This window comes from Pseudorasbora parva, chromosome 19 (assembly GCF_024679245.1).
Source record: "Pseudorasbora parva isolate DD20220531a chromosome 19, ASM2467924v1, whole genome shotgun sequence".
NCBI lineage: Eukaryota > Metazoa > Chordata > Actinopteri > Cypriniformes > Gobionidae > Pseudorasbora > Pseudorasbora parva.
This window is the reverse complement of record NC_090190.1, coordinates 9,950,736-9,977,497: the sequence shown is the minus strand read 5'-3', so window position 1 is coordinate 9,977,497 and position 26,762 is coordinate 9,950,736. Positions and strand designations below refer to the sequence as shown.

The 26,762-nt window shown below is 39.2% G+C and overlaps 1 protein-coding gene across 1 annotated transcript in view; it reads left to right on the top strand.

Moving 5' to 3' along the window:
* Positions 1 to 26,762, top strand: part of angpt2b (angiopoietin 2b) — a 50,077-nt gene that overhangs the window by 11,378 nt on the left and 11,937 nt on the right. The window contains exons 2-7 of the mRNA XM_067426089.1: positions 8,374 to 8,520; positions 9,925 to 10,046; positions 15,910 to 16,142; positions 16,348 to 16,472; positions 20,393 to 20,494; positions 22,317 to 22,483. Of these exons, the coding sequence (XP_067282190.1) occupies positions 8,374 to 8,520; positions 9,925 to 10,046; positions 15,910 to 16,142; positions 16,348 to 16,472; positions 20,393 to 20,494; positions 22,317 to 22,483 (896 nt within the window). The remainder of the gene's footprint in view (positions 1 to 8,373; positions 8,521 to 9,924; positions 10,047 to 15,909; positions 16,143 to 16,347; positions 16,473 to 20,392; positions 20,495 to 22,316; positions 22,484 to 26,762) is intronic.

The following is a 26,762-nucleotide window of genomic DNA, read 5'->3' as shown; positions in this document are numbered from 1 at the left end:
GAGCAACTCTTCGTCTGTTACGGAGGCCAGCAGAAGGGAAAGGCTGTCTCCAAGCAGAGGTTAGCCCACTGGATAGTGGATGCTATAGTCTTGGCCTACCAGTCCCAAGACGTGCCTTGCCCGTTCGGTGTAAGAGCTCACTCCACTCGGAGTGTTGCTTCTTCCTGGGCGCTGGCGCAAGGCGCCTCGCTGACAGACATATGTAGAGCTGCGGGCTGGGCGACACCTAACACGTTTGCTAGATTCTATAGCTTACGTGTAGAGCCGGTATCTTCCCGCATCCTCGCCCCCAGTGGCCAGGAGCGCTAAGTGCCCGTTCTAAGTGTCGGCTTGCGAAACGCCACTCCCGCCCTCTGGGCCGGATACGTGCGTCTATTGTCTCCAGTTGTGTTCCCCGGGAAACCGGCTAACCCTGTCGAGCTCCTCCGTCACCCCTCCGGTGTCAGACGTTGCGGACCGTCTGACGCCAGGCCTGCACCCGTATGCTTGTGAAACGTGGCTGTAGGCTGGGTTCCATATGTAGCGGTTCCCTCACGGCAACCCCATATGTGTATTCTTCCACGGTATCAGCTACCCTTCGGGCTAGCCCCGTGTCTTTCCCTCGACAGAGCCCGCTCTGTCGTCTCTGGGCGTGTTCTTTCCCCCCTTCAATCAGGCTGGAACCACCCCAGAGACTGCCATATGTTGCACTACCCTGCCAGGTTAGTCCTTATGTGTATTCTGCCACCTCTCCTTCCCTGAAGGACGTGGCCCCGCAGCGTACCCTCTCTCTCAAGTACGAGGTAGGCACGCTTTCCCAGCGTTATCCAATAGTCATTCTGAGTGGGTCTTGCAGAAACAGCAGTGACTGTACTCCCTGCTTGGAGCCCTGACTTCCGTACCATACTAGACGGTGCAGTGCGCTCAAGCAGGACGCTGGAAGGGCCAGCATCCTGGCGTTTTCCATAGGGATCCCATTCGTCGGTTCAGTTCTGACGTACGTCGAACGTGACCGACTGAAAGGGAACGTCTCGGTTACGTATGTAACCCTCGTTCCCTGAAGGAGGGAACGGAGACGTGCGTCCCGTCGCCAGATGCTGTGCTTCCGCTGGGAGTCCGGTCACCTTTCGGCTCCTCAGTAGGAAAAGCGCTGATCTACCATTCCACTTCCTATTTATACCCGCGCTGCGGGGCGGAGCGTGGAATGCGTGATCGCATGCCAAATTTCATTGGCTCGTTGTTAGATGCTCGAAGTAGGATTGGTCTCTAAAGTAAGATCCCATTCGTCGGTTCAGTTCTGACGTACGTCTCCGTTCCCTCCTTCAGGGAACGAGGGTTACATACGTAACCGAGACGTTTTTATTACATTAGAATGAAGCATTTCTATCTGCATACACAGCAGTCCCCTACAATGTAATTGCCATAATGCAACGCCATGTCTTATTTTTTTCTCTCACATAATTGCATGATATTAAGTTAATTCTGACTTTATAATTTGCAATTGTAACTTTATATTGAGCAATTCTGACATTATAACTTGTGACTGCGACTCTATATCATGTAATTCTCACTTTATAGCATGCAATTGTAACTATATTTCGCAATTCTAACATAACTCATGATTGTGAAAAGAAGTCAGAACTGTGAGATATAAATTTGCAATCGTGAGAAAAAAGTCAGAATTGCTGGTTTATATCCCTCACAATTGTGACTTTATATTACACAATTCTTATAATAAATAACATGCAATTCTTCAAAGGAAAAAAAGGCAGAATTACACAATTATGAGCATTTTTTAGAAACAACCTTCCATAGAAATATATAGTTAGTAGTGTCTCTACTTTAGTTAGTAAATCCCCATTTCTGATTTTCACTCACAATCAGATGTCACACATTATTTCCCATTCATATTCAGTGATTATGACATGCAACTCATGCCTGTGTAAAACTTAACAAATCTCTTATGTCATTTGTTACATTTGTTTTATAAACATTTTTTGTTATACTGGTTGAAACTCTCTTCACATCCTTTTAGAAATCAATAATAGAAGTGGTATATTATATTAAAACATGTACATCTTCTGTGGAAGTCTAAGGACAAAAAAATGTTCGTCCAATCATTGCATTCAGTCCATCATGATGTCTGACCTGCCTGTCAATGTATTTCCATACCTCCGCGCACTTGCTCGCGCAGACTTGATCTCACAGTTTACACTTCTTCCTGAACCAAAACAATGAGCTTAAGCTGCGTTCACATAATGTCATAACCGTAATTACGAGATGGCAACCCGTGACGTTCTTTCCAGAGTTTTCACATCCTCAGCCTCGGAATTATTTTGCTAGGCTATCACCAGACCAAGCTCAATTTAAGATTAAAGATTAAAGTGATCAAAGGCAACGACCCATCACTTCTCTATCCGTCATTGCGTTAAACCCGCCAAAAGCGCGCCAGGTGGATAAGCCAGTCTGCGATTGGTTCCCACAAAAGTGTAACAGAAGCTGTAAAAATGAATGTACAGGTTTCCAGACTGAGTTGCCGAGTGAAATCAAATCGCCGGCAAATCAGTCTGGGTTTACCCAGTCTAGGATTTATGTGTTTCTATGTCAACACTTTCAATGCTGAAATGAATCTGCAGCTGTCAGGTGGTACAGCTAGAGCTCTTTAAGTTGTTTACATTCATTATTGTTGTAATGTTATATGTGCTTTGAGACATGAGGTAATTTAATGCTGTCTTTGTGACACTTTGCAGACTCTACTATTATCTTTAGTATTTTGAAGGAGGCTTGGCTTGGGATCTTATGCTTTCAATGCTAACTTGCTATTGCTAACTGCTCTGAAATTGCTACCCTACCTTTTATAAAAATCTTCTTGACCTGAAACATTTATCCAGGCTCTATTCAGAAAAGAGAGAAAAGCAAATATGAAAAATCACAAGCTTATTGTGTCATAGTAGCCTACTGACACACACACACACACACACACACACACACACACACACACACACACACACACACACACACACACACACACACACACACACACACACACACACACACACACACACACACACACACACACACACACACACACACACACACACAAATCTTTTGTATTTGTTGTTTCAGAGGTGAAAATCACCTCTCTTTAAGGCAAGAACACGTCTCTACATGGAATACAGGCAGTAGCTGTAACAGTTTCTTGGCTCCTCAACATCCTTTCTTAACACTGCATTCTAATCCAAAAATAATCTCCTACGATAGATCTTCTGCCTGCTTACGCAGCCTCTGTCTCTCAGTTTAAAACAGCCAAGATGCACTGACGCATCCTGCTAAAAAAGGATAGGAAAAGAAAAAGACTGAGAGATAGAAAAGTAGTGACTTGAAGAAATACTTCAAACCAAAATGAAAAGTCTGTCATTATTTACGAACCCTCATGCATAACCGACAGTATCTTGCTATCTGGTATTAACCAAAGGCTGCCAATCTCCAAAAAGGACAAAATAGGAGCATAAAAGTCATCCATATAACTGCTAAATGCTAAATATGCCGTCTATAGCACATGTTGTAAGTCAGTAACATCAAACTTCATGTCAAAAGTGTCTCATAACCAAACGTCATAATGCCAAAAACATGCTTTTACAGTTAATTTCTGGATCTTGACAGCATGTGGTCACCATGAAATGTCTTTGTACAGAAAAGATGTATGTGAATGTTCTCTACAAAACCTTTTTTGTGTTCCATAGGGATTAAAAAAATAACACCATACAGGTTTTGAATGTCAAGAGGATGAGTAGATAATATTTTTCTTTTAACTTTAAAGAAGTCAAAGATTGCTCAATAAAATGATTCTTGCTCAACTGTCCTTGACTAGGCTGATCTATTGTTTTCAGTAAAGTTTCACAAAGAGCTTGAGTCTTCATGTTTGGCCCCGTTTAATAATAAATCTCATTTTCCAGGAAATGGGAAAATACAAATGGACTTGACCGGTTTTTAATTCACTTCCTTTTTTTATGCCTCATTATTTAACTCAATTATAACCCTTTGAATGTTCATTACTGAAAGTGGCGGAACGGTGAGATTAAAGGTACTTTAATCAATGCCACATTAGTTTGCTGCAAAAGCTCACCTACTTAGGGACTGGCAAAAATTATCCTTGGAAAAACTATAAAATTGCATGGTACAGTGATGATTTGACAGGATTTCTTGTTCTTTTTGTCATTTTTAAAAGGCCACGTCAATCTGAGATCTGTTTATTACTCTCAGATGCTTGGTGGCTCGATTTTATAGCTTGCATAAATGGTCATTATGATCTTTTAGTTATTTTTGCCTCCCTTCATATCAAAACCAATTATGAATTAAACTGAGCAAACAAAACATATTTACCCAAGGGTGCTCACACCATTTTACCAGCAGGGTGGTACAGTAGCCATGGCTAAGAGATGCGTTTGTTGTGCATAAGGCATGAAGTACATTGTGCCTCTGTGTGCAGATGTCATTTGGTTGCGGACAATGGCCTTGGAGATGGATGAGGGCATATTTGTATTGCCTCATTAGAACTGTACAGTGTACACTGAAGTCCATTTGTCCGAAGGGAGTCAAGTACTGTCAGCAAGATTGATTGCACAGCACTTGTTTTTGCGTTGATTTCAGACCATGAATTTCATATTGATTGTTTTTGTGCTGTTTTGGCCTGTTGGCAAACTTTTCAGGCACTTTTCAATATTATATATAATTTCACTAAAGGCCACCCCACACTGCACCAACAAACGACAGCGAAAACAGACAGACATGTTCTTTTTGTCCATTTTGCCAAGTTTTTATCAGATCAGTGTTCCCCTGTTGGCATCTGTTGACATTGCCCCCCCCCCCCCAATTCTCGTGATTAACTAGTTGCTTATTAGCATGCATATTACTAGGATATTGGCTGTTTATGAGTACTTAGAAAGCAAATATTAATGTATTATTCTGCATTATCTTATTCTACATCCTAAAATCCTACCCAATACCTAAACTTAAATGCTACAAAAACTATTAATAAGCAGTAAATTATATGTTTATTAAGGCAAAAGTCATGTGAATATGTGTTTATCTGAGTTGGAGATGGATGAAAGGAGCGAGGACTCAATTGCAGGAGGAATGCGCTTTTTATTTAAAAGTAAAATAAAACAAAAACAAACAGAAACAGAAACCACCCTGAGGGGGTAATCAAGACTTGACTTAACTTAACAAGACTTGAACTCGACTTGATTCAACTCAAAGAGCAGGAAAACAAGCACATACGATGGGTAACAGATGACCACAATCCAGCAAAGGACTGCAAACACAAGGAGAATAAATAGGGAGCAAACAAGACAGGTAATGAGGGAAGACAGTTGGGGCAAATAAACCAATAATCAGATAAGATGGGTAGGGTTAGACGATAGACATGAGAGCACATGGCACAAGGAAATACATGACAAGCCATGTACTTACACCAAACTTCACAAACACAAGCACATGGCCAGCAAAGACCAATTACAAGCCATGTTCTCAACACAAAATAAGATTAACACGTAGCCAATGAGCACGCTCACAGACCACGCGTTCACACAAAGACAAGACAAATACAGGGGTGTCAGGGCTCTGTCACAAAACCAAGAATAAATTAGCCCAAAGTGACAGAACCCTGACAGTGCTCCCCCAATAAAATTGTTACCCAAAACACATGAAAGAATCCTGAAAGAAATGTATCATGGTTTCCACAAAAATATCAAATATCAAAAACTGTTTTCAACATTGATAATAAGTACCATTATCTAAGGGAACACCAAAAATAACTGATAATCATTTATCAGGATATTAGAATGATTTCTGAAGGATTGTGTGACATTGAAGACGGGAGTAATGATGCTGAAAATTCAGCTTTGCCGTCACAAGAATAAATTATATTTCTGTCATGCCAACCTGTCTCACAGAATTCCATGAAATGAACACAGACCCTTAACTCAAAAATCCGTGGTAGTTTCACGGAATCGCCAAAAATTCTGTGATGGGTCCACGGAAGTGATGCCTATGTAAGTCAATGACAGGCAGCATCCGTGGTCCACACACAGATTCCCAACACACATTTAATTATTTTCATTTGTATAAGTAGACATGATTTTATGAATATTTATAGCCTACTTTTATATTTCGGAGCAACTCACTCCACTCATACCGTAAACCTACCCACTCAACAATATAAAACACATAACAGGCAAATAAATGTACAGTCACAGTTATTTATTGCAAAAACGGTCCAGAAACAGTATAGAAGTATTAACTCATGTTGTATTCCAAGTCTTCTGAAGTCATACGATATCTTCATGTGAAGAACAGAGTTGATCTTAAAGGGAAGGTGAAACACTCAGTTTCAGTCAATCTCATGTCAATCTTGAGTACCTATAGAGCAGTATTGCATCCTTCATATCTCCAAAAAGTCTTTAGTTTTCTTATATTTATAAAATAAATATGGGCTGTACCGAGTCTTTCCGGAAAAAAACGAGCACCTGGAGGCGTATCGTGTGGGCGGAGCTAAAGAATGACGAGCGCAAAGCGGTGACGTCCTCAAGCGTGGAGAAACCCATGGCTATCGATCTCAGCTAATACAGATAATGATCCAGAATCATTCGGAGGCTGAAATAAATTGAACAGGAGAAACAGCAACAGCAGGACGTCCGTCTTTGTGGTATGCACTGTATTTAGTGGCCTGTCAACATTTGTGTGTCTTTACTCGCAGTTTATGAGGACATGATTCGGTTTATGGACTATTGTATGCGACTAAACCTTAGCAGTAGCAAGCAAAACGGTTTTGCACGTCAGACTAGTGTAACGTTATACATAGAACAATAATGGAGTAACCGTTAGCGCATTTGAATGACGAAGCACGTGATCGTGTCGTATACTGATGTTTACTCACGCGACGATAGCCAACAGCACAGACATTTGAAGCAGTTTCACTCACCGGCTGCTTCCAAAGCAGGACCGAACCTTTATCGCTGGGGCCGCTCCGTCAAAAACACACTTCTTTGGTATGATTTGGTAAAGCCCTGACAGCAGTGAATGGTGGAGATCCACTTTGCGATTCGACTGAAGCGATGTTTTGAAGCTTCCAGTCATTTCTGCGTTCAAATGCAGCGCTGCCTTCCCGGAATGCTGTGCTGAAGCGTTGAAGTCGCTCGCGGCGCGACAGAAGTGTTCACGGATGACTGGATCTGCACCTTGAAAGAGTGTTTATGAGCGTGCATTTCCTCTCTCGCTCTAGTCATGCGCGCGCGCACTCTACCGGGAGAAGAGCCCGTACGGCCCATACAAGGACCTTCCGATCTAGTAACGTCAAGCCGAGCCAAACTCGAAATAAACTCTCTGAAACTTGTGAGAAACCGGAAGGAGTATTTTTGACACAGAAATACTCCATCAAATGTCCACCATTAGTTTTTGAAACTTTGTCGATGTTTAGGATGAGAATCCAAGTCTTTAACAGTGTAAAAAGCTCAGTATGCATGAAACAGCATTTCACCCCCCCTTTAAGGTTTTCATGGTTGAAATGATGATCGCGCTCCACACACGCACTCGTTATGATACAGACGACTCTTCAGCATGACGCGATCGGTCACGAGACACACAAGAGCCAATGGCATTTTACAATCAAAGCTGACGTAATGACGTAATTAGTCACGCGACATACAACAGCCAATGCTGTCAAACCTGACCTGATGTTTCTTCCGGCGGCAATATTTGAAATGTATTAATATTCGGCAGATGGACTCGACGTTACTGATTGTTTTTGGGGATTTTCTTCAAACAAATCAATCGTTTGCCCTCGGAACATTTGGAATGTTAGTAGTTTCTGAATAAATTGTGCCTGCACTATCTGTGTATCTGCCTGTTATATCATGTTTTTTTATAATACACAAATGGTTAGGTTTAGGGAAAACGTCTAAAAAAAGAAAATAAATGTAAACAAATTATGCTGACTGAATCAAACTGATGAATATAAGGTGTTGGAACAGGGAATCCATGTGTGGATCACGGATGCTGCCTGTCATTGACATACATGGGCATCACTTCCGTGAACTATCACGGATTTTTGAGTTAAGGGTCTGTGTTCATTTCATGGAAATCTGTGAGATCAGGTTGGTCATGCATGAGAGATGAAACATTAAAAACAAAATCCTAATTTTTCCTATCTTTCCATTACACACTTTATTGTTCAACAATTTGTAATAATTCAAAAAACATTTTTTTTAATGTTTTTAATAGGTTTTGATTTCGAATGGGTAGCCTGTTTTTATGCCTCTCCATGCTGAAAGTTTTGGCTTATGTAAGAATATGATGTTGGAGTAGGTTTGTTGATGTCTCTTGTCATGTTTACAGCTGGAGAGCTATATTCAGGAGAATGTGAGATCAGAGATGGAACGGAATGTCATTCACACCCAGACAGCCACCATGCTGGAGATCGGAACCAATCTTCTAAGCCAATCAGCGGAGAACACACGCAAACTGACAGATGTGGAGACACAGGTGAGGCTGATCAAATGAGACTGACAGCATCCAGAAAAATAAACAGCACCCCTTCTAACTGCATCAAGCTTCTGTCTGTCTTTGCAGTGAAATGCTTTTTCTCTAATTACTTAAACCACTTTTTGAAGACAAGCAGCCACGTGGGCACCTCTCATGCACTCATTTGTTAAAATTCTATATTAAAGTATGCAATAATTTGTATTGGAGACTCACAATCAAACTAAATTCTTGGAGCTCAATGGCTGATAATATTTAACACTTCCACTCAAAGCACTGTTGCCTATTCTGAATAGTGTGTGCATGGTTTTTCACTTATCTGAATTCATGGCCAACAGAAGCAGGGTTAAGTGGCCATGCAGAGTAGTTTTGAAAAATAATCAGAGAAGCAGTGAAAATAGCCCAACTAAAACAGCCGTACTGTTTACACTCTCAAAGAGTGATTGTTTCACACTGCTATGTTTTTGCTTTCATTTTGTCGCAGTCAGCAGTTCATTGAACATCATAGAACAGCCTGAAAAAATATTGGGCTTTTTAGGGCTTACAGTATGTTTACTGTGTTACAGCTGCTTGGAAAAACATGTACTTTAGCTGTTTGAATGAACAGGCATAATGGGATAATCTACTGAAAAATATGTGACTTTTTGAAGTGTTTGGACCACTTGATTATGGTCTCAAAAACAGAAGTAGGTCACCCATTATTTTCTGATCTAGCCTCATGTTGTTCTAAATCCATAACTTTCTTTCTTCCATGGAGCACAAAAGCAGACATTTTGAAGACTTTTTCATACACATACAATGAATGAGAACTGTCCAGTCTGTGAACAATCTTTCAAGTTTCAGTGAATCAAATGATTTGATCACAGCGGTTTACAGATTTTTGGAGGGAAGATTATAAGCACATATAAACATGTAGATGTTCCTCACAAGAACAATTTTGACTTTGAAGTTAGTGCATAAGCCTTTTATGAAGTTTTACGGTGCTTTTGCTTCCTTTTTAAAGCTTGAAAGCTTCAGTTCCCATATTGTAATCGAATGGAAAAGCGCAATCAGCACCGTTTTTGGATTATTATTTTTTTGTGTTCTGTAGAAGAAGGAAAGTCATACAGATTTGGAATGACTTAAAGGCAAAGACAGATTTTTTTTTTTTTGGGGGGGGGGGGGGGGGGGGGTAAACTATTCCCTTTTCCTTGATTAAAACTCATTAACATACTGTATTTGTTTCCAACAATGCTAAACATTCTTGGATGAAGTTGACAGCCTTAATGATGCAGGGAAACATCTGGTTCTACCTTCAACATTCAAGTAGATAGAAATACATAGTAAGAGCCATCACTCTCTCATGTCTTTAAATATTTTAAAGGTAATCTCTCTTTCCGCTTGTCTGTCATATGGGCCTGTTTGCAGGTGCTGAACCAAACCAGTCGTTTGGAGATCCAGCTGCTGGAGTACTCTCTGAGCACCAACCGGCTGGAGAAGCAGCTCTTAGAGCAAACCCAGGAGGTCTCTCGCCTCAATGACAAAAACAGGTGAGTCCTCTGCAAACGTGCAGCATCTCATGCATGTGAGCTCTGTCTCTAAAGGTATTACAAATGCCAAAGCACATCCATGTGTGTTTTTGAAACAGGATACAAAAGAAAACGGCTCGCAAAATGCTAATGACCCGTGATAGTGAGATGCTCATACACATGCACATTTTTTTGGGCCCCATTTCAACCTGCATTTATCTTTGATATTAAACACTGATACATTGAGCAAATCAAAAATGGAAGAGCCAGTGAGGTGAGGTTTGTTATCGTAAGAATCCAAAATAATCAAAGAAATTGAACAAAGACATTTGTTTTACTGTTTTCCACCCCCCTCTCTCTTATCAGTGGGGCCGTTTGGGATTCCTAAAGACAAAGAGATGTTGAGGGCCTGTAGGCCAAATGTGTGCCACAACTGTAGTACAGTGGGGGAAGTTTGGTCTGATTGGTCAGTTTGAATGTCTCAGGGTTTCAGTCACATGGTCAAGGGATAGATAAAACAAGATTGCAATAGTTGCTCTGGCTCTTTTTTTGTGTGTGTGTGTGTGTGTTTGTATGTGTGTGTGTTCAAGATTACCATTAAGTGGGAGATTTAGTAGTGTTTAATGTTGTATTACACTTATTTAGAAGAGTTTCTGTTATGCTTTTTGTCTTTCTTTTTTTTTACACAGTGTGTGTGTGTGTGTGTGTGTGTGTGTGTGTGTGTGTGTGTGTGTGTGTGTGTGTGTGTGTGTGTGTGTGTGTGTGTGTGTGTGTGTGTGTGTGTGTGTGTGTGTGTGTTCAAGATTACCATTAAGTGGGATATTTAGTAGTGTTTAATGTTTTATTATGCTTATTTAGAAGAGTTTCTGTTATGTTTTTTTTTATTTTATTTTTTATGGTTACCATCATGGTGATGAGTGGAGCATGAGCTTAGTTTGAGAACAGATAAACAGTATGGTAAATGTATTACATTGCTGTCCTCATTCAGCAAGTGTGGTGCTATGCTAATGTCACCAAAGTATTGTGTAACCAATTAACAAGGTGGTGTTTATTGAATTAGCTAGTTAAAGCTAGTCAAGTTTCCACTGCTAAACATGTGAGATTACATGTTATTTTTAAGCTAAATGTATGCTTTAGCTCACTCAAATATTTAAAGTTAAGAGCAATTCAAACTGCAAGTTCTGCTTACTGAAACTTTACATTTCTTAAATAAGAAAATGTAGGCAACTTATTCAGGTTTACAGAGTGAAGTAAATTAAATGTGTTTATCATATAAAGGGAGCTCTTTGGTACACTTTAATTAAACTGCTTAATTCATATTAAGCAGTTTATTTTTTATGATAACTTGGTGGAATAAAATTTCAATGGAGGGAGATAAATCTCTCGGGTTTCTTTAAAAATATATATTTAGAAGATGAATGAGGGTGAGTAAATGATGAAATAATTTTCATTTTTAGGTGAACTAACAGTTTACTCACCCTCATGTCATCCCATTTTTCTTCTGCAGAACAGAGTGATAATCATGTTGGCAGCCAAACTTGGTTTCCATTGACTTCCATTATATTTCGTGTCCATCTGGAAGTCAATGGGAACTGAAACTGTTTGGTTACCAACATTCTTCAAAATATCTGCTTTATGTTCCAAAGAAGAAAGGAAACTATCCCTTTGATATCAGGTATAATCAAAGGTCCAAAGACATCTCATCAATAATTTACGAGAGATATTTCTAATTTTCCCTGTTTATTCCAGGTCTTTACTTTCTCATACACTAAAAATAAATATAAAAGATCACCTGTTTCAGAGCTCTTTTATGACTTTTTAATTGTGTTCAAATAAACAAAGATGCTGCAAGCACCTTTCACACACACACACACACACACACACACACACACACACACACACACACACACACACACACACACACACACACACACACACACACACACACACACACACACACACACACACACACACACACACACACACACACACACACACACACACACACACACACACACACACACACACACAGCACTCGGTTACAGTAAATTGTCTGCTGAGCTCCAGTAATAAAGGAAATGCATTTTCATCTTTCTCCGTTGGTCTTTCGGGACATTTGGCTCAGTGATTATGCATCTTTCTGCTAACTCAAATTAAAATATGCAAGCATTCTGTGGAAAGTTAAACTTTCTCTCTAAAAATGGGACAGTAAGATAATCTATTCAGGAATGAAATACAGTGAACGGGATTTTTTTTTTTTTTTTTTTTTTTTTTTACAATATACAGGATTACTTTACAATATAGCTGCAGCTTAACAACAATGTGATGACTAAAAAACTAATCATAAACTATTTGAAAAGGTATACACAAGTGCATAGCTCCTTGAAAGGATGCATGCTGGAAGAACAGAAACAGCAAGCGAAGAAAGATTTAGAGAATGTTTCTTTCGACTAGCTGAAAGTAGCTTGTTCAATCTGTGTGGGTGGATTGTTTCAATAAAAAACTGCTGCAAAGTCATTAGTCGGACTCATAAAGATCAGGCCTGTGGGATTTATTGTCTTTATTTGGAGCTTGGTACGGTGCCAGCTCACACAGCCTGTCAGAGTGTTGTTGATTTTGATTGTGATAGAGAAGCCCGGCAACAACACCATCTGTGAATGGCAGCGGTTTCCAGGTGTTTACAGGTCTACCAGCCTCTCAGGCTCACAGAGGTGTGTGATGTGGAATCTGAGAGGCTTTTTCAAGGGTGTCATCTCTGCCGAGAGCAGCGGGAATTAACAAACAGCAATTCATTGAGTGAAGTATAATTTGATATGACAGTTATTATAAGCCAAACTGGTTGTCTATTGGCACAATTCATGTACTTTTAGGGGAGGGTTTCATACCTTTCATACTGTGAGTAATATTTCAATATGAACACTTGGATTGAAGCAGCTTGTGTGATCTTGATTATCCATACATCACTTTCTTAGAAAAAACATATATCAAATATGATACATCAAGCTTTTGGGGAATCTTTATCTCTCAATCATCATTGTATTGCATTTCATTATACGTTTTGCTCCCTCAAAATAAAATACAGAGCTTTGAAAAAAAAAAAAGAAAAAAAAAAAAGGACATTAGTATGACATATCACTGGGATATACTGTATAGTGATAACTGATATTTATCCTATATATTTATTTTATTTAGGTAGTCTGCTATACAGATCTCATTGATTTACATTACAGGCAGAACACAGCCTTTACTGCACCTTTAAGACTAAAATTGTGTTGACAGGGGAGAGCGCTGCACAACCTAATGCAAGGTTAGTTGTAACACACATGGTTTAAAACTTTCCACAGATGATGAAACTTTTTTTTGTATTTACTAGTTGCCGCATCAACATTATTTAGAGAAACAATTATGCCAAAAAAAAAAAACATTCATAGTAGTGTTTTGTGTTTATTTAAAATAAGACAAATCTGATATTATTTTAATCTTATATCTGTTATTTAACCAGCAGAAGACACAAGCCAGGTTTAAATCCCAGTTGTGCAGATGGGGTGTGTTGAACTATGCTATTCTGTTCTATACTTTTATGAATTCTTTAGAGAAACGAAGCGAAAGAGGTAAATAAAGACTTAGTCACTGTTAGTCAATGAATCAATGTTCAGAAATGATTAATTAATTATTGTTATGCTTTTGCTGTATAGCTGTATTTAGCAATGTGCTTGTTTATTTTTAATGATGAAAAAATGCCATTATTTTATTTAAAAAAAGTTAATAATTATATTTTATTGACAAAATATTTTCATTTGTCTTGGATTTCTTCCCCCCCCCCCCCATTATATCAGATAACATTTTAAGCCATTATTTGGTTATGTTACAATGTAGGGGGCAGGGGCGTAGCCATCTTTTCAGAAGTGAGGGGGACAGAAATTATTTGTATTTTTTTGGACCAATATAATTTATCGCATCTCTTGCTTTTAATTGGGCAAGATATCAAATACACTGCTGAACAATAACCACTAAATAATATTTATAATATTATTCTCCTATTTTTTGTGCCAATTTTATGATTGGTTTATATACTAGCCATACAAACACTTGTAATAATAATAATAATAATAATAATAATAATAAATTTTATTTGTAAAGCCCTTTTCATAGTTAAAAACAATCCCAAAGTGCTAAAACTTTAAGTACTTGTGCATTAAGACTCCATAGATTTTATGCAATGTAAAAAAATATATATTCTAATGTAAACCATGCTGTTCTCTATGTGAAGATATAGTAAAGTGTGATTTATTCCTGTGATCAAAGCTGAATTTATCATCATTACTCCAGTCTTCAGTGTCACATGATCCTTCACTAATCATTCTCAGATGAGGATCTGATGATCAACACACATTTATGATTATTATCAGTTGTGCTGCTCATGGTGATGCTTAATTTTTGTGGAAACCATCTAAACATTTGTGGTAAAATTAAAAAAGAGAGAAATTAATGCTTTTGTTGATCAGACATGCATTAAATTGATCACAAGTGATATTTTTAATATTACAAAAGATAATAATTTATTTAATGAATGCAAATAAATGCTATCCATTGAACTTTCTATTCATTAAAGAATCCTGAAAAATAACATGTATTACATGCGGCTATCATGGTTTCCACAACATTTTTAAGCAGCACAACTGTTTTCAACACAGATAATAATCATAAATGTTTCTTGATTATAAAATCATCATATGAGAATGAATAGTGAAGGATCATGTGACACTGAAGACTGGAGTAATGATAAATTCAGCTTTGATCACAGGAATAAATTACTACATATTCACATAGAAAAAAAGGTGTTTTAATTTGTAATAATATTTCAAAATATTACTGTTTGAACTATTTTTGATTACATAAATGCAGCCTTGGTGAGCAGAATATACTTAACATTAAAAACGGAATTATTCATATGATGGCCTATACTTTATTGCCAATAAATAGCCTACATTGAGATGACTTGAAAAACACACATAAAGCATATATTGTCGCAATCGTCTGATTGTCGTCGTCACGTTTCATCACTCATAACGATTGTTTTCCTTCAGCTGTAGCTCCAGCGTGACTGGATATTACCTCTACGAATCCACGTTTGACATTCTGTTAGAGCGCCCTCCTCATATTTAGATGCGAATAAAATGACAGGTCATGCATAGATTATTTTTTGTCTCTGAATTTAAATCTTGATGTATTCACATTGGTTTCTATGTAAATACACTTGCCCGTGACCTCAAGAAGCGCGCAATCAACCCAGATTAAAGAAAGCTGTTTTTAGCGTCCCTGTTAACTTGCCCGCCCCCGCGCAGGTAACGCCGGTTCGGATCCCGCTCGGAGCGGGTCGACAAGGATCGGTGAGACCCAGTAAAAGTGCGGGGGACGAAAATACATTTTATTAAAAGTGAGGGGGACACGTCCCCCGCGTCCCCCGCGTAATCTACGCCCATGGTAGGGGGCATGTTCTCACATTTCACTTCCATTCTTTCAGGGTAAATCAAGAAAAAAGTATACACTGTATTAATGAAACAAAACCCACATAACTGTACTAGACGTTTGAAATAAATGTGGTAAAAAATAAATACTCTAAACCCCGAATGGATTTACACAAACCGAGAAAGTTAAAAAGTGTTAGGTTGCGCCCCGCTCTCCCCTAGCCTTCAGACAAAATGCCCACAAATAATGCACAGACTGACAGTCTGGAGTGCACGAAGTGGAGTGATAAAAACAGTAAAAGTCCCAGTGCGGTTGGTCTATTATATCAGCAACAATGCATCAATTGATTTCTAAAAAGCTTATGTAATGCAAATAGTAAGACTGTATATAAACCAGCCAGTTTGTTTCTTCTCAGCTACCTGGAAGAGCGCTTCGCTGCCATGGAGGCCAAGCACAGCAGAGAGCTTCAGGCCATCCAGCAGGAAAAACAGCAGCTGCTGGAGCTGCTGGATAGACAGAATCACCTGGTCAGCCTGCTGGAGGGAGAACTGGCCAGCTCTACTCGTAACAGCACACTGCTCCAACGGCAGCAGGCCACACTCACTGACACAGTGCAGCAGCTACTGGCTATGGTCACTCACTCTAACGGTTAGTGCCAACTTCATATTATCAGGCTAAGCTGCACATGACCAGCTAAGTGGGAACAAAAGGGTCCCTCTGAACAGAGCAATTCCCAGTGGGGGTCCGTCAGGCAATTTTCCAGTAAGATTGAGATTTAAATCGGTATTGCTCAAACCAATCAACCCACACTTTTATTTCTTTTCACACTCGTAAAAATGTCCTATATTTCCAGATATTTCAACTCCAATTGAAAAGGAGATGTCAAAGTTCAGAGACTGTGCTGAGATATTCAAATCTGGAGTTACAGAAAATGGGATATACAGCGTTCATCTTCCTAACTCCACCCAGAAATCTAAGGTTAGTAGATTTGAACAATTTTCAAGCGGACAAGAGAAAGAAAAAAGATTACATATTGCATGCAATACAAAATCATTTTGTAAAGCATGCATCTTGGCATGTATCTTGATTGCTGAAGAAACTGAGCTCTGCTGACATTTAGTTCTATGTGTTGTTTTTGAGGACTACATTATATTCTGGAAGGACAACATGTTTTAGTTTAATGCAATTTCAGTACGTCTTTGGAAAAAAAGATGAAAATGTCATGTTGATCAGAAAACCAAATCAAGAAGTCAGAGAAGCATTTCCTTCAGGCCATGTCTCGGTGCGCCTAACTGTGAATATGCAACAGTATCTGTTTCAAAATCTTGCCCTACTGAACCATAAGCAAACCACTCAAGGGTTGTGTTTTGCCTTTGACTTCCAGAGTCAAATCTAATTTCTGGCTGGCTCTTGGGGTGATGAACATTTTAAAAATGTGGCTAACATTGTTTTTGTTATTCATTATTTTCCTGTGCTCTCATTCATCTTCCCCCCATTTCCTGTGGGCATAGGCGCCAGGTGTTTGGCAAAGATTCGTGAGCTTCCTGCCAACACAGGGTTTAATGCAGTGAGTGAGAGCGAGCTGGTATATGTAGTATTAACACCCTTTCATACTGTGCCACCCCTCAGAGCAGCACGCTGGGTGGCTACTTTCATTTGGAGAGTTTTAGATTGCTCCTTTTTCTGCTTCACTTTGTTTCCTTAATTATACAAATTAAGATATTTTGAAGGGATATTGATCAGTGCAGATACAAGATTATTGATATTTTCACTTAATATTTTATCACTATATTTTTTAGTCACACTTCCTCATATATTTTTAAATACATTTTCAAATGGAATATATTTATTTAAAAAATATATTTACCAGCTATTTTAAATATATTGATATAAGTATGGGAGTCACTGACCAGCCCTAAATGAGTTTGAAATGTCTTTTTAAATGTGCACTATGTAGTATTTTTGCAGTAAAATATCCAAAAATCATTAGGCCAGTGTTATATATTTTGTTCAGTTGAGTACTTACAATATCCCAGATGTTTCCCAAATGTTGCAAATTGTGAGAAAATTGCTATTTTAACTAATGAACCGGGACGTGTCATCATAGCGTTTAAGGGAGTCGCCTGCCAATTGTGTCATATCTGCGTTACCCTCAGTTTTATTTTGCAGAAGCACTTTTCTCTTAGCAGTGTGAACATGTCACAGCAGCGGCGAGCGAATGCACAGAGTAACATCATAACATCATTTTTAACACACTTAAATGTATCTAATATGATAAACAGAGCTGCTTTACCTTATAATCATAGCCGGAAACGCAGAATAAAAGTCCCGGTGCTCGCGAGCCGTGTGCTTGTGTAACAATCGCTCCAGCGGCCGTGCTCAGCTCCACAACACTCGGTCCTGCTCTGCTTCATACTACAGTAACGTTAATAACCGCATCCATCAACATGATTTCTGCCCGTGTCCTATTTTCCACCGGCTGTGAGGTGAGACCACATGTCCCAAGATACTGCGCTCAAACTTGGCGTCATCAAACTACACCTTTGTTTAGAATAGGCGCTCTCCAGTGGACGGAAAGTTGCATAGTGCACCTTTAAATTCAGGCAGCATGTTCGTACAGTGTAATACAAAAGTATTTTGGTATAAATTACATCTGTATAAATTTGTCTGTGATCATAAATACGCAGTCTAAAGAGATAAAGTAAATGTGGCTCAAGTTAAGGACTGTCATCTTGATGTGGATAGCTCAGAAGCAGAAAACAAAGAGCATCTCGCATCTGTTATGCGAATAGAAAGATATGTTGTACTGAATAAGAATGAAATCAGTTCATACTCCCCACAAGCAACCTCTCCACAGATGTCATTATTGTAAGTGCTTTCTCTTTAAACCTTGATTAGCTGTTTAAAGTTTCACAATGGACGGTCATAAGACCAGCTAAATGAGTTGGTCCTGCCAAGGGATGGAAAGGTACGTTATCCCACTTTTTGTTTTTGCCAAGAACTTATTGCTTTCCGCCTTCTCCTTAAGCCTACTTATTCCCAGAAACAGCTGGAAAAATTGGAGAATTTTTTTTTAGGGGATATTTACTTGGAATGTTTTTACTTGACACCCACAGGCTAGAAATATTTAATATTTGTGAAGAAAATCCTTTATGGGATTTGCTTTAATTTGTTTTGATGGATTTGGATGATGGAATTCAATGAACTGCCCTTTTATTATTTTATTTTGCTGCTTATAGCAACTAATTTGTTATTTTCCCCACGAAACAATAAATTGTTAAGTTGTATTGAGTTCAATACTAAATCAATGGATAGTAAAAGTTTTAGTGAAAGAGCACTGAGTACAATCAAGCGTTTAAACTGCACTGAGACCAATGTGCTCATGTCCCAAAAATGTCTCCATGAGACCTATGGTTCAAATTGGGACAATTCATCATTAGTATGGCAAGTTTATTGCACAGTGGTTAACCAAATTATCTAAATACAAACCCAACAGTGTACTCATAGATCTTGTTGTGGACAGGAATAGAATGTCCTGCATCAGAAGTCCAAATGTGGTGGTTTATGATCCAGTCTCGCTCCCGATGTGCGTTTAAAAAGGATTGTGGGACACAATTTAAAAAATGCCTCATTATTGACTTTGAGACATCCTTATTTAAAAAATCTGGAAAATTACTGTAGTTTGACCAATCAAATTTCTAAACTGCTGAATTGTATGCGAGTGTTCACCAAATTCAGACTAAAAAACGCTGAAATAAAGAGAAAAAAGCAATGGGTCTCTCAGCATTTCATACCAATTAAAAACCATGGTTTTGTCACATATTAGATCAAAAGAAAAGGAATTTTGGTAATACATTTTGATTTTGATTTTGGAGATTTTGTTAACTATAATTAACTACATGCAACTACTAACTCATTAATATGCAACTATACTTGTCAAGTAGCTTGTATTGGTGTATCAGACTGTTTAATTATAGGTTAAGGGTTAGTACAATAAATTACTTTCTATTAAATTACAATAAATTAAATTGTACAGTACTCAAAAAGTTACTCTGTTAACTTTTCAGACCTTCAGATAGTCAGTTGATTATCTGTTGGGGGAACATCAAATTAAATATATTAAGCAGTCAGTCTACTAATAATTTAATGTAGTAGTTAGTAAATGCACAATATGTACGGTTTATGGATTAAAATATCCAAAATTCATTAGAACAGTGTTATATATTTAGTTGACTTGTGTAATTAAATTGTTCCAAATGTTTCCAAGAATTTTAACCAGGACATGGAGTGTGTCCTTGCATTGCCTATCAATGACATTGTACCCGCGTTATCCTCAATTTCAGTGAAAACCATGGAAACACCAAAGATGCTTTAATATATTATGTGATTTATCAAACAGGTGAGCAACTGTTTGGATACATTCATCGACAGAAAATGTATCGATATAGCTTACTCCAGTGTTTCAGCAATTGGTTCAGAGTAGCCGTCGAGCACACAGAGTAGCATTATAACATAACTTTCAACACACTAAAATGTATCTAATAAAAGCTCCGCTGCTCTCAAATGTGTGTTTCGGTTGTCTCTCATTAGCAATCGCTCCAGTGGCCTCGTTCCGCCCCAAAGGCTTTCAACCCCACCCTGCTTCATATTACTAAATGTGAATGTTACATATTGTGCCTTTAATTAATCCAAATGATCTCTCTCTCTCTCTCTCTCTCTCTCTCTCTCTCTCTCTCTCTCTCTCTCTCTCTCTCTCTCTCTCTCTCTCTCTCTCTCTCTCTCTCTCTCTCTCTCTCTCTCTCTTAGTAAAACAAAAAATATATAAATTAAAAAAAAAGTTTATTTGTATAATTATGACATGAATTTATATGTGTTTCTGTATGTTTGTTTCTTATCAGGTATTCTGTGACATGAAAACTAGAGGGGGTGGCTGGACTGTCTTTCAGCACCGTTATGATGGATCAGTGGATTTTAACCGTGGCTGGAATGACTACAAACTGGTAGGATTCAATGTCAATTAGAGCCTTCTCCAAATCTCAATTTTAATTGTATTACATAGGCTATAGATTTAGAAGGAATTGTGAGTATTTTTCCACAGGTTGGCTTCAAAATAAATATAAAGCACAATTCTCTATTGTAAAGTACCTAGTTGCAATAATTAGATTTTGTGCCATCATTAAAGATAGCTAAAAATTAAATTTTCTTGATTTTGTTTTAAAGTCTAACTCATATGTGGCATCTGATGCATATAGCCTATAGCATACTGATGCATTGGTGACCCTGTTGGCCTTTCGTCGAGGAAGAGAATTCAGATAGGCCGTCTCTGTATTCCCATGTCTCCCTCTGTTGTCACACCTGCATTCCCTCCCTATCTGGGAGGATGATTATATAATAATTCGGTCACAGGGTCATTTAAAGTCTTGAGAAGTAAAAGAGATAAGAAAAGACAGTTTGAATGTGAATAGGATGCCATTATTCACACTTAGCATCCATCATTTAAAACTTAATTTCGCTAGGACATTGTTAGTAATGCTTGCTTTAAAATCAGTGTCTACTTATAAATGCAACATCTCCCTGAAGAGCTGAGTTTTTCGGAAACTACTGTTATTGAGTTTTAAATGCAAAAAACAGTGGTAATTCATCTCACCTGGGTTACTTCAACTGATAAATTGCTATGGCTGCTCCGGGAGTGCTTTAGAAAAGTGCAGGTTTTGTTTTCTCTTTTCCTTGTTTTCTAAGAAAAATGTTTTTACAAGTGAATGATAAATATTTGGCCCCAGATGGAGTGTGGGAGTCGGGAGCCCCTGTAGATTGTTGATAATGTGTGGATTGAAACATTTGAATGCCCAATTGCACTACCACATCTCACAGTGATCAAAAGTGCTGTCTCATTTGCTGGTTCAAGCAGATGGAAATGCAACGTTTTCCTGTGGTTAAAGGGGGTCTTTTAAATGTTTAATGGTATGTGATATGGAACTCCAGGATTCAGGATTCTTCTGAAGCAGTCTTTCCTCTATCTCTGACATGATTTCACCTCTTAATGGCAGTCACACTTTCAAAATGGCCTCAGAGCACCCGCTATCTTTTGCTTATTCACTATGGTAAAATGAATTCATAATCAAAAAATATATCCACACAAATAAAAGGATTGTTGATACCTTTGAAAATCAATTTAAATAATTAAAGTTAAGTCACCTTCATTTATATATTGCTTTTTACAATACAGATTGTTTCAAAGATTACAGTTTTACAGTGATGATAGGAAATGAATGCAACAAAGCTAAACCATTTAATGCTTAATAAGTTATTAGCAAGATATCAAAATTGAACTAATGCAGTGTTGACAGAACTGGGCTAATATGGTCATATCTCCTGGTTCTAACTAACTGTTCCGCAGTTTTTCATTGCATATTGTAACTTAGATATATTTTTAAGATGGAAAAATTATGTTTTACAGCTGCTAGAAACGTAGCACACCCAGGTTCCTAACTGACGATGAAGACTTGACAAAACATCCAAGCTTTTATTTCGGACAGAATTATTCATAACCGCATACACGGCATTACAGAAATAGTATTTAAAGATACATTTTTAATACAGAAATATTGGTAATTCACACCTTGCATTATTAATTTATAGCCGCAAAATGTAAACAAATTATTTCAACACACCTGAAGCTAAAATCAAATATGAACATTTTGCATATGTAAATAATTGGAAGTTCTCCATTAGTAATGAATGACTCCATTAGTTTTTTGTCAGAGGTTGTGAAAAGAAGAGTGTTTGTCAATAGATTCTTTTTTTTTTATTGCTATGTGACAGGGATTTGGAGATCCGTCAGGAGAACACTGGTTAGGAAATGATGCCATCCACCTGCTTACCACATCAAAAGACTATATTCTACAGGTCCACCTCAAAGATGCAGAGGGACAACAGGCTTATTCTCAATATGACCATTTCTACATTGATGGAGAGGATAAGAAGTACAGGTACCAAAATATTTTTATGTTCTCTTGCCTCTAGATGTTCATGAACTCTTGTGATACATACAAATGGACATCACTTTATTTTCAAAAGTTTTGGGGGGAAGTTTTTTTTGGTGCCAGTGCAGATTTGCAATGTAAAATGCTTAGTCTCGCATAGCCAGACCTTCAGACTGATGGCCTACATAGCAGCTTTCATTAGCCAAGAACTACAAAAGGATGTCTCTAAACTGGGGCGGCAGTGGCTCAGTGGTTTATGTAGGTTGTCTACAAACCAGAAGGTTGGTGGTTCAATCCCCGGTTCCACCTGACCAAGTGTCGAGGTGTCCATGAGCAAGACACCTAACCCCAGCTGCTCCTGATGAGCTGGATGTCACCTTACATGGCTGACATTGCCGTCGGTGTATGAATGGGTGAATGTGAGGCAAAATGTAAAGCGCTTTGGATGGCCATAGGGTCTGTTAAAAGCGCTATATAAATGCAGTCCATTTAAACCAAAAGGATGTCTGTAAACATGTAAGCCAACCAAATACAGTTTGTTTTGTTCGTTGTCATGTTAAGGGACATGTAAGGTCAATGTCCCCACAATAACAGACCGCTGTGTAACTTAGTTGATCCTGACAGTTGTAAACATGACGGCTTTCTTCTTCCATTAGGGGATTTACCTGAGAGGAGCTGTTCATGTAGTGACATCATGTCAGATTCGCATGTAATAAAAAATCTAACTTTATCAGTATGAATATAAACAAATAAGATGTCTTTTAGTACTCACTATCAAGCTAGAATACCGATACTGGCAAAGTTTAAAATACATTTTTGTTTAATTCAGTAACGAGCAAGTTATATTTCTAAGGCAAAGCTAAAAACGGGTAGCATTGATAAAAAAAATGTTTTCCCAATAACATCAGTATACTGTGATGAAGATCAATTTCGTGTAAGATTCATAACATATACTGTGTTTTGCATGTAAGAGATTCCACGATGAAAGCATTGTTGATTAGTAGAAGCTAAAGCTAACTTAGTTCTAAAAAAAGTTTCTGGATGCGTTTTACTAGCTTTTACACATGCATTTTGTTATCTAAAGTTAAATTTCACAAAATTCCACACGACAGCGATCAACTTGAGCTAAGCATATTGAGCATTTATCATCTCTACTAATGGCTAAGTGTAAAATATAGTAACTTTATGCCAAGTAATGTTATGCTATATTAGGCAGCTATATGTGCTAGTGATACATGCTTCACAAAAACATAAACCGAAAAAATGTATAATCAAAATGAAAGATAACCTATCCAGCATAAATACAGCCAGCAATGAGTCGTTTTTCAGCCCCTTGAGGTCCCTCAGTTCTCGACATCGTTAGAAAGCCACGCTGATATTTACTCACGTTTGATTTCTTTGTTTATCCAAAGACTTTTTGTGCATTGCCTTTACATGTAGGCCTACTGTCTTCCTTTTTTTGCATTGTTTGCCTTCGCTGACTGCAAAACCCGGCACCGTGCATTTTAAATGATTTTGCTCTTCCACACGCATGTGTGGGCAGATCCTGTAGCGAAAGCGGTGGTCGCCATGGTAGCGAGAGAGAGTGACAGTCGCCCAAGCCAATCACTTGTTTCGTCCCGAACGAAAATAATGAGCGGTGTTTATTGCAGATTAAAAAGTCTAGAGTCACTTGATTTTTATACTCTCTTTTTCAGAGTACTTACATTTTAATTATGTATTGACATATAAAGAAAGTTTAAACAAATTTGGACAAAAGTGTCCTTACCTACATTACCTTTAAGCTGGCAGGGCAACCACCCAATAGAGCATTACAATAATCTAGCTTTGAGTTCATGAATATTTTTAAGATGGAAGAATGAATTATATTTGTATATATATATATATATATATATATATATATATATATATATATATAATATGGATATTTTTCTTACACAAATGCGCCACTTCACTTCAGAAGGCCTTTATTAACTCCCCTGAGCCACGTGGAGCAGTTGTATGATGGATAGATACACTTTTATGGACTTCATAAGTGAGACAACAATTCACTGCCATTATAAAGCTTGGATTAACCTCGACTGGTTTTAATATAACTCTGATTTTATTTGTCTGAAAAAACAATGTCATATAAATCTAGGATGATTTGAGGGTGAGTAAATCAGGGGCTAATTTTTATTTTTTTGTGAACTAACCCTTTAACTCCAGAAGTATTTCCCATTTTGTGTGCCATATGCATCAGACTTTCAGCCAAAGTGGGCTGAGACTAGACAATGCTTGGCTAATGAATATGAATTAGGTTATGCACAAACAATTTCATGTTTTTTTATTTAACTTTTTTGATAAGTAGTTTCAGTGATGAATTGATTTTGGAGATCAGATCTGTAAAAGAGGATTGTCCCATATCCAAGTCTATGCCAAAAAAGTAAACATAGAAAAAAATCTAGTTTTAATAGCACATCGAGTTTTTGTTTTTGATTTTTCATTGCACAATGATTTGGTGGACCAATCATTTTTTTCCAGAACATTTCAGTTCCCTTTCGAAAGGGAACTCGCGCTGCGTCAGCTGACGCTACGGGGAACGCCTTCAGCGTGACAGGTGTCTGAAATTGCTATCAAATCACAATCCTACTGACCGTCGGCAGCTGGTGATGTCATCACCGTGCGACCAGGAAGTATAAAAAGGCACCGTGCCAACATGACAACATCCTTTCGTCTTCAGGGACTGTTTTGTCTGGTTCGCTGGAAAGTCAGAATGAAGTGCACACGCAAAGTGAAGGGAGCGTACAGGAAGTGCGCTGATCCGTGTCCCAGGTTTCTTACGCCTGAGGACACACACACCCTTTGTGTGCTCTGCCTGGGGGAAGAGCACGCGCGGGAGATTCTCGAGGGGGCCTCCTGCGCGAACTGCGAGCGTTTTCCGTTGAGGACGCTCCGCTCTCGCCTGGCCTTCTTCTCGAGGGAAGAAGAGCCAGCATCTGGGAGCGGTCCCGCTCAAGCTGAGGCTGAGCGGCACCGTCTGTCCTGGGGCTCCCAGATGGACCTGGCTCATCGTCTGGAGAGTACAGTTCTCGCGGATGATCAGCCAGGTCGCGAGAGCAGGCTGACGGAGGAGGAGTCGGATGGAGACTCCTCCTCGTCGTCAGCCCATGCTCTTCCGGTCGATCAGAGGATGGCTGTGGATGAGGGGGAAAATGAAGCTGAGGCTGAATCCTCCCAGCCATCCTGCCCCGTGTATGGGGAGCTGTACGATGTGATGGGGCGCGCGGCGCTGAGACTTCAGCTGCCGTGGCAGAGAGCCAGGGGAGAGGCCGCCCGCCCTGACAGATTGGGCGATCGGTTTCTCCCCGACCATAGCCGCCCAGCTCCCGGGAGCCTTCCATTCCTCCCCGACCTTCACGAGCAGGTCGTGGGGGCATGGAAGAAACCCTACTCGGCGCGAATCCATCGGCATCAGCGGTTTAACTTCGCTGATGTCGAGGGATTGGCCGAGGCAGGGTATGTGTCGATGCCGCCCATCGATGAGACGTTCGCGAACTATACAGAAAGATAAAGATACATTTGCAATACAGAAATTTTGGTAATTCACACCTTGCATTATTAATTTATAGCCGCAAAATGTAAACAAATTATTTCAACACACCTGAAGCTAAAATCAAATATGAACATTTTGCATATGTAAATATTTGGAAGTTCTCCATTAGTAATGAATGACTTTTGTCATGTTTTTTGTCAGAGGTTGTGAAAAGAAGAGTGTTTGTCAATAGATTCTTTTTTTTTTTTTATTGCTATGCGACAGGGATTTGGAGAGCCAGGGGAGAGGCCGCCCGCCCTGACAGATTGGGCGATCGGTTTCTCCCCGACCATAGCCGCCCAGCTCCCGGGAGCCTTCCATTCCTCCCCGACCTTCACGAGCAGGTCGTGGGGGCATGGAAGAAACCCTACTCGGCGCGAATCCATCGGCATCAGCGGTTTAACTTCGCTGATGTCGAGGGATTGGCCGAGGCAGGGTATGTGTCGATGCCGCCCATCGATGAGACGTTCGCGAACTATCTCGCGTCCGGGCGGCCATCGACACTAAGAGCTCCAGCCCTGCCGTCTAAACCATTAAAGACGACCTCGCGTCTTAACGGCAGGGCATACACGTCGGCGGGTCAGGCGGCGGCGGCCTTGCACACAATGGCAGTGTTGCAGGCCTATCAGGCCGATCTGCTGAGGGACCTCGATCAGGGGGAGGGCCTACCCCCTGATGCGATGGCTGAGTTGCGCCGCACCACGGATCTCT